The sequence below is a fragment of the Hydra vulgaris genome, chromosome 10, assembly GCF_038396675.1.
Source record: "Hydra vulgaris chromosome 10, alternate assembly HydraT2T_AEP".
Lineage (NCBI taxonomy): Eukaryota > Metazoa > Cnidaria > Hydrozoa > Anthoathecata > Hydridae > Hydra > Hydra vulgaris.
This window is the reverse complement of record NC_088929.1, coordinates 28,849,645-28,859,567: the sequence shown is the minus strand read 5'-3', so window position 1 is coordinate 28,859,567 and position 9,923 is coordinate 28,849,645. Positions and strand designations below refer to the sequence as shown.

General features: G+C 28.0%; 1 protein-coding gene across 1 annotated transcript in view; it reads left to right on the top strand.

The window, feature by feature from the left end:
• The first annotated feature begins 3,839 nt into the window (after positions 1–3,839).
• LOC100204778 (hydroxyproline dehydrogenase) overlaps positions 3,840–9,923 on the top strand; it is a 44,909-nt gene continuing 38,825 nt past the window's right edge. Inside the window, exon 1 of the mRNA XM_065807720.1 lies at positions 3,840–4,148. Within this exon, the coding sequence (XP_065663792.1) occupies positions 3,891–4,148 (258 nt within the window). The 5' untranslated portion in view covers positions 3,840–3,890. The remainder of the gene's footprint in view (positions 4,149–9,923) is intronic.

Here is a 9,923-nt window from a genome sequence, read left to right as displayed (position 1 = left end):
TTTAAACGTTTTTATACTGCTTCTAGACAATCTTCTAAAAAGCTTTTTTATTTTGTATTCTTACACATATAGTAGTGGTATTAAGATATTATGGTAGTAGTTTTATGGAATAAATGGTTGCATAAGGCTCACATTGTGCTATAATTGAAAAGGTAAAATTCCGTGAATTTCGCAACATTTTTTTATAGATTTCAAAATAGTATTAAAGATAAAAAGATATGTTTTCCCTAAAACGATATTTGGAAAGCATTTTATATCTAATATAAAAAATTTCATAAAAACATGCAGTAAAATGTTTTTGCTTGTAAATATAAAAGTACAGTTAAAGACAAATAATATTTGAGTTTTTCTATCAGCTTGACCTTTTAACGTGAAACATGAGTTTAGCGATGAAAGTCCTGTCAAACCACAGGAAGAATTAGAAGAAAAGAGCAAGAGAGGCATAGTTACAGAATTTTCTATATAATATAAAACAGCATTCAAAAGCAACGGCCAGAGCAGCGTTTAAAACTCAGAAAGAAATTAATTCTGATGAACAAGAACTTTTTACAATAAAAAGAAGCTTAATCATTAAATCTAGAAAACTTATAAAAATAGGTAAATTAGATAACCTAAGTCTCAGAGTGCAATTTGATTAATCAATTGATCTATATCAAACAATAAAAAACTAAATTATCCAATAATGTGTTCCATAATTTAGGTCCTCTGATTGCAATCGAGAACTTAGTAGCAGAATAATATGCTTTTGAAAATCTTGTTGGGTATAAATGATTTATTTTTTCAAAAAATGAGTTAAATAAAGTGGGTGCCATTTTATTGTCTACTTTGAACATAAATATAAGAATATGATATAAATTAAGTTGAAATACGTTCAGTATTTTGAATTTATTAAAAAGAAATTTACTGTGCGAGAAGCGATCCACATATCCAATAATTTTAACAGCGTGTTTTTGTTTAATTAAAAGCTTTTTATTTTTAGATACATTGGTACTGCACCAAGCAACGTTAGCGTAATTTAGATAGCAATGAATAAAAGAAAAATAAATAAATTTCAAACATGTTTGGTTTAACAACTGTTTTACTTTAAATAAGAGGCCTATATTTTTTGAGGTTTTATTATGGATTATACGTATGTGCTCTTTCCACGTTACATTTTCATCTAAAACTACACCTAGAAACAACAAAGAACGCTCTCTTTTGACATAAGAGTTATTAATAAAAAGCTCAGGAAGTTTTAAAGGAACGTTGTCTTTATCATGAAGACGATGGAAGAAAGTATATTTTGTTTTTTTAATACTTACGGACAATTTATTCGATATAAACCATTCGCTTAGTTTCTCAAGCTCTTTGTTCATTGTTGCAAATAAAATATTAATATCCTTATTAGAATAAAATACATTAGTATCGTCGGCAAATAAAATTGAGTTTAAAATACTGGAAAATTTGCTAAAGTCATTTAAATAAATGAGAAACAAAAGCGGTCTTAAAATTGATCCTTGGGGGACTCCGCAGTTAATTGTCATTAAATCTGTTTTTTCGCCATCATATAAAATGCATTGATTTCTATTCTTCAAATAACTCTAAAACCAATCTAAGTTAGTCAATCTAAGTTAAATCACCATATAAATCTCATCTAAATAAATCTTTAACTTTGAATTGTAAGAACAAACAACAACGTAAAAAGTACTAAAGACTAATTTAAAACTGCAACCTCATAAAAATGAAAAACAACAAATTTACGTCGTTTGACTTAATTTGGTATTAAATACGCAATTGGTTAACAGTCTTGTGCGATGTGTAAATACATCTATGGTGGTTCTGTTAATCCATATTTAAAAAATAATTGAGAATGTCAGAAATGCTGGAGATGGTGACACAAATCATGTGCTGCTCTCTGGGGGGTTTATGTTAAGTAAACATTAAATATTTACTAAGTAATACGAAAATTTTACTTTTGATGTCCGTATGAAAGCTCTAAAAAGCTTTGTAATGATGAAATGATTTTGTACTATCTGATAATATATTTTTCTTTCTTTTGAAGTTGTTTTTAAATTTTGTAATTCAATTTATAGTTTTAATAATTGAAATTATGTAAAACAATATCTTACAAAAACCTTATAAACATAAATCTGAATTTAAAACTCGCTCAAACTAAGTTCACCGTTTTACTGAGGAAGCACATTTTTTAAACTTCTTCTTTTGTTTCTTCTTTGAGTAATACATTTCATCTTATTGATAAAAGGTGGCAACGCCATCAATATGCCAGTGGAGTTTAATTCTTTGTAACAGATTGTTAGTTTATACTACGGAGAACTGTAGTTGTTTATGATATAAGGTTTACTTAGCTGTTTTTTAATAAACTTGTTAAAACTTTTTAAAATATCCTAAATCAACAGCATCATTGTGCAAAATTTACTATTGAATGTTGCTAGATTTGTTATTTTTGTGTATTGCGTAATACTAAAAAAAAATACTCAAAGGTTCAATTCATACTTGAAGCTTTTTTTTAATTGTTATACTATAGATAAGTCTACATCAAAATACACATAACTTTTCCTTCCACGCCACGAGCGTGCATGTGTCATTTTCAAAACATGTGTTGCATGTGCATCGTACATTTAAATACTTTGAACATTTGTAGCGTAAAAGTTGATACCTAGCAAACATTGGAACTTTAGTGGATATACTTAGGCAACCCTCGGAATTAAGGTCGGCATTCAGCAATGTCGACCGAACTGCCAACCTAGAAGTATTTGAGGTCAGCAAAAAATCACCGACTTCGTTTCTATGTTTTATGGTCAAACCTTTGTTTTACATTTATACTGCCAACCTAATGCCAACCTCACACAGATTAAGGTCGGCAAGTTATTGCAGACCTTATTTTTCCTAATTCCTAGGGCTGTATAGGCATTTTAACGGTCCACTGCAGTTTAGCTCATTGGTTACTTAGTGGACCATTAGAGGCAGCATCTAAAAGTGACGACGACAAGCCACTATTAACATGTCAGAAAGTCATCGGCTTGTCATTTACAGCGGTTGCCACTATTGGTCCATTCAGTAACTCGTACAAACAGATCATTTTTAGTTTTAATGGTTCTAAAAGAATACCTGAAAAACGAATAAAATTGGAAATAAAATAAAAGGGAAATATCAGCCATACACATCGAAAAATGAAAAATATAATAAACATTATTCATAATATGTTTATTATCTTTTATTTATTTATTAATATGTTTTATCATTTATTAAATTGCTGATAAAATTGGTCAAGAGAATGTAAAGCAATACAAAAATGGACGTCAAAAAAGGACGTCTCTAAAATTTTTGGTTTTGATGGACGTCTCTGAAAACTGTTGGTTTTGCAAAATGCGCTTTGATTTTCGTTTCGGCATTTATAGCAATCAAAGAGTCTAGTTATTACTCCAACGATTTCCACACTTAAATTAAGTGTTTAAATAATAAGTGTTTTAATATTAAGTGTTTAAATAATAAGTGTTTTAAATAATAAGTGTTTTAATATTTAAATAATAATCAAATTAAGTCATTAAGTCTTAATGACTTAATTTGATTAGTATTTAAATATTCAGATATATTTTGAAAAAATTTTTTATTTGTTTGGAAAAACATATATGTTTCTCTCTGAAAAACAAATGCCGTTTTTCTGATTAGCAAATATGTAACAAAAAAAAAGCCAATAAAAACATTGATTTCGTCATATATACATTTTACGTCATTTATTTTATCAATTAAATCGAAAAATAAAAACCAGAATACTTTGTTTAAGCCAGTTTTTGATGACGTAACTTCTTTAAATTATGTAAATGAGCTTGATTTTATCATTTTCAGCTAAACTAGACGCGCTTTTAGTTTAAAATTGCAAATTGTCTAAAATGGCCTCTAAAGTACTTGTTAATGGTTTTGTTCGAGTAGATTGTTGTTTAAAAAAATATATTTTAAATCAAATGAAGTTTAAAAGAAGATTTTTTTGCTTATCTTCAATTTTCAGTAATGATTTAAACGAAGAAGGCTACAAGCTTCATTATTTAAATAACAACGTATTTGAAAGTAAATCAACAAATGAGCTCATAAGATCTTATGTAGTGTTAAAGACGTCGTCAATCGGCGGATTTGTTGAGTATTCAGAGCGGGTGAGACCTACAGAAAATTTTTTTTCTTGATTAATTATTTCATAAGTTTTTCAAGTTTTAGTTTTTATATTTTAATATTAAATTTTTATCAGAATCTTTTTATGCCCATTCATCCTCCAATTTGATTAAAAAAATTAAATGATCCATGGTCTGTCCTTTATTTTGATAATAATGTATTTCATATATAAACGTTGAAAAATGAATATTATTAGGCGATAATCTTATAAGTAAAGCCTCGAAAAAAAAACTTCAACTTACAATCAAACACTTACCAATTGTATAACTTACACATTTGACAAAAAAAGGTTCAATAAAAAAACTTTTCTAAATTATTATTTGACTATTAAGCCATTCAGACGTTTAAAGAATTGTTTAGATATTAGATGACCTATTAAGACAAATAATGAGTTTTAAATTTTTTTTTTATATTTAGTGTATAATAATGTACATTTTGAATGTATGTACATAACTATTGTATGTATATGTACGCAATTATATATCAACGCAACATTTTTAAGCTTTTCCGTTTAGACTTACTATGTTTGTAAAGTTCCTTTATTATTTAAAATGATAATAATGTTAATAAAAACTGTTTTTCATATTTTTCTAATGAATCATATTTTTTCGTTAAACTGTTTGATTTTTCTTCTTTATTACATTCATATACCTTCATCCTTTTGCACTTATACATCTTTATACAGAATTGGACGTTTTTACTGGAACGTTTTTCTTTACAGCGCACAGTGATTTAGAAACACTTAAAATTTGGCCAAAATACGGTTTTTTGAGTAGCGCAATTTAAATAATGTTATTAACTAACTATTTTCTACAGTTTCTTATGATTTTAACGGTATAAAAAAATAAGTACTGAAATAAAAGATTCAAACGTTAATTTATGTTTGAAAGTGACCGAAAACAGTTTTTTTTATCATTAAAATTTTATCATTTTTAAATCTTGATTTTCTCCCTAAATACAAAACCTTTCAATTTAATTTTCAATATATATACACAGATAATAGATAACTTTATCTTATATTATGAAAATATTTGAAATATGTATTTATACACGTTGAAAGTAATGTATTTAAAAAATGCAGTTGTAACGAGTTTAAACTTACTTTTATAGTGCTAGGACTTTTTACCTTAGACTTTCTTCGCCAAGCTGATTATTTTTTTAAATAGAGTTTGTACCATTCTATAAGAAACTAAAAAAGTTAGCTGCCCCAATTTGCCCCATTTCGAAAAAATGTGGTTTTAAAAAGCTCATTTTATAAAAAAATTAGCGACGTAAATGCTAATACAATGTAAATTACCTTTAACTTTTATGTTTTAAGAGTTTTTCCTGACGTTTCAGAACAAAACTTTTTAATGTGAATATATATATACATATACATGTATGTATATATATATATATATATATATATATATATATATATATATATATATATATATATATATATATATATATATATATATATATATATATATATTACTTTGTGAAATTACACTTACTGAAATAAATTGACTTGAGATTGCGTCAAAAAGTGCTGGTTTCTATAAGCACTTAATACCTTTTGGATGCAAATAGTAATAAAATTGAATTTATAAAGGAGTTTAAATAGCTATAATATTTTTTTCAAAATAATAAACAAACAATGACAATAGCCGTGAATAATTTAAGTCTCACCAAACCAAACCCCTCAGTCTCTCTAAACCAAAACCCTCAGTCTCCCTAGACCAAAACCCTCAATCAATTTATGAACACTCCAACGTTCCAGTCTCAAGTTAAGTCAGTCGATTTATGTGACTTTAAATATGTTTGAAGTAGTACAATTAATAATATAAAATTATTGATAAAGTCTTAAATTATTAATAAAAGTTAATTTATTGCAACGTTATAATAGCAAAGATAAAAACCAGATTGTGTAATCAAAAAAATAGAATTTAAAAATTCCGCGGGGATTCTGATTTACGGTCCGCCTGCCCCCCCCCCCCCCCGATGGTTACGACTTTTACGAAATTTTAATTTTTAGGGGAAAAAATATATGTAACATATTTTTAACAAATATTTTATCCCCTCCCTCCTTTAAAAGAACTATAACCCCCCCCCCCCCCCCTAATATCAAAGTTGTGGTTACTGCTCTGAATAGGACAGTCAATTTCGAAACTGCAACAAAAACACTGCTTTAAATGATAATCTGGTGAGTACAATTACAATGACAGAGAGTCTTATAAATCATTTACAGGATTCATGATAAAATATTTTACTTCTGAATTTCAAAGTTCTAAAAAAAACTTAGGTAACAGTCAAATTAAAATAAATCAGATTAATTATACCATCTGGTTTTTATTTTTACTATTGCGACTAGGGATTGCAATCCTGTACACTTTTCAATCCCGCTGATACCACGCGGAATTTTTAAATTCTCGCAGAATCCAGCGGGATTAGTAGAACTTGATTTCTTAGGCACATTATAAATGACAAAGTGGTTGTACTTATCTTTCAAGAATTTCAGGATAACAAGCTCAAAAATTGAAAATTTTAAAAATATGTATCAAGGTGTCGTAAATAAAAATAAACCAATTCATTTGTAATTCAATATAGTTAAAAATTTTTAATGAACAAAAAAATAAAATAAAAATACCAAAAACATAAACGTAACTTAATACTTTAAATAAAAAATGTAAAAGAATCATTGCAAGAAATGTGATCTTAACAAATTGACGCTACTCAAAGTTTTATCCATCAATCTACTTTTCAAAGAACGGCATATATAACCAGCAGCTGTAAAAGCTTGCTTGTCCTCTACCCTTGTAAGCGATAATGGCATCAAGAAGTTATATGTTATACTTAGAAGCTTGCCTCTTACTCCGCTACTTTCATAAGCAGATATTTCTTTCGTCAATAATTTCTCGAAGTCAAAAGAGTCAAAATTTGGTATCTTCTTTAAATAAACTGCAGGGGCGTGTTTAGGAAATCCATTAAAAAAAATAAACTAAATGGTTTGGTTAAAAATTGTAATTCAAAATATTATTCAACATCGCCTGCTTTTCTTCGGAAACAGCCATGCGTTTAGCCATCTGATTGGTGTTTCCGGATATGTTTACATTCTTCTAATCTGGCAAAATAATTATTGTTTTGCTTCTTCATTTGTATATAATTGTCTCTATGATTTTAATCTACATATTAACAATTTATTAAGAATCAAATTTTTTTAAAATTTATAGGCATTTTTAATTTTTAGCACATAGTTTAAAATTATTTTTTCCTGCCTTTTCTTTGCAAATCGGTAAACCACTTTATCCAAATCAAGTTGGCAAGCTTTCTCAATCGATTTTATAGGCCAGAGAGCTAAGAAAACGTTGTGAAATGCAGCTTCTTAAAAATGTTTTTGTTAATTTCGTTTTTATAAAACTTCGTTCTGCTGTATCTGTTGTCATCGGTTTATTTAAAAAAATGAGGCATGCTGCAATAATGTTGGAGGAACCACTTAAATAGCGGTGTAAATTAAAATTAGTTCAGCAATTTGGCTCATAAAACCAACTTGCTGAACTAATTTTAATTTATTCGTTTAATTGATTATAGAAACAAACTTTAAATCAAAGCAGTTGAGGTCCAAAACTAGGTGAAATGTCGAAGAGGTATTTCGGTTGTAACACTTCTGATTTTTCTAGAACATCTTTTTCAAATTGCGCCACAAAAAAGGTAAGTGATAGACACTTAAAAAATGTACGAATTTTTGGTAACCTTATGGGCTCTGTAAGGCAAATTATTTATAGCAAGCGCTATAGTAACTATACGTCTACTATACGTCGCAACACTTTGCACCTATAATTTACACCATTGTTAAATTCTTGCTGACTTACAGCATCTATTTCTGAACCAGTTTTCCATCGAAAGTAAATATCGCAAGAAATTCTATGTTGGTTTTGTTTTTCATAATTTTTTGTTAAATGCGACCAATCAGATGTTACTCGTACAAATCCTAAATCGCAGTTGGGTGTATCAAAAAGCCAGCACTGTTGATAGTAACAAGAATTTTTTTTTGTTGAGCAACACAACTATTTTCTTCTTTTTTATATACGCCCATTATATCTATAGGAATATTTCCTGTTGAAGCCCCTGTTTTTATGGAGGTTACCTGAATCTTTACGAAAATGCCCCTTTGGTTAATATGGACCTAGTTTAATAATTTTACTTTTTTGTTAATCAGTAGAGCTTTAGAAAAGTTTCGTTTACCTGCAGAGTCTAGTCTACATCAATGCAACAGTTTTGTGGAAAAACTTCAGTTGGTCTTTAAATTACTTCGAGTGTAGAAACATTGCCTTTGATTTATCTTGAAAATAATTGTTATTAGATAGTGATTTTTTTTAATAACACATACAAACTAGTTGATTATAAGAATCAACTATTTTAAAAAACGCTGATATTTTACCAACTTTTCTTAGAACATTTTCTTCCTGTTGCTTTTCAATTCTTCCTTTTTAAAACTGAGCTCCAGTAACCTGCAGAAAAAAGCATATATTATCTTAATTTTTGATAATGAATTGCTCATTTAATACTTTTAAAAGAAGTATTTTTTGGCAAATTCCTAATCTTATTTTAGAAATTGATGCTTGTTTTAAAACCATTTTAACCAAATGGGCACGGAACGCAATAAAGACATATTTTAGCATCTTTTGAACGTTCAAAAAGTCTTTTTAATTCACGGTCCACAGGAAAAGAATTATCAAAAAGTGTTCGTGAGTTATATTAAATCAAAGAAGTATAATAGACAAGCTAGAGGAAGCCGAAATTAGTTTTAAGTATTGTTATAGAGTTACTAGTATAAAATATATTCCAACCAGGCGCGTAGCTACCCTATAGCAAGAGAAGCTACAGCCTAAGGGTCCGTCGAAAAAGGGGCCCAAACGTCGACATTACTCAAAATTCATAAATCGAAATTGAGATGTTGAAATTTGCAATAGAGCTGGCAAGTTTTTTTTTAAATTTGAATTTTTGTTACCTAAGTAACGTTTGTAATATTTTGCGCTAAAATATTTATAAACTTTTGTAGTTCAATGAGAATCTTTAAAGAATATAGATTTGTGTTTAATTAAGTCATCGTTTTTTACATTTGTGAACTTCTACGTTGTTTATTTAGTCATATGTATATTAATATACACATATATATTTTTTTCTAATTACCGATGGTAAGCAAGCCCTATTGCATTATTTCATTTTTAATATATTATTAGCGTGCTAGCCCGTTTTTTAAAAAAACGGGTTTAATATATATAGTATTTAGAGGTCTTTAAAATGGATCATTATGTCAGCATATACCTATGTGTTAACGTCAAGAACATTGTTTGAACTCAATTAATTTATTGGATTGCCTCAACAATACGTGTTTCTGACATTTATAAAATTTATGTATTTTTTTTTTAGGGGTAAAAAATTAATTCAAAAAAATAATTTCTAATTTTACGCTTTTCAGCGTAAAATTAGAAATGAAAAAGAAAAAGAATTTCAAAAACTGCCCAAGCTCGATATATTTTTTAAAAAAAGTAAAAATGATATTCATTAATCTGATAATATAGATTTGCGGATATAAATTTCCGAAAACTGAAGAATCGCAGACTACTGATACTGCTACTGAAAATGCAATACAAATTGAAGGAGCAAATAAAGAAACAGCAGTAGAAACTAATATTCACCCTATGACACTAACTAATGATTTGGGTAAATATTTAAATCAAATTATATCTGATGACGAAGAACGTTTATTAGTACGT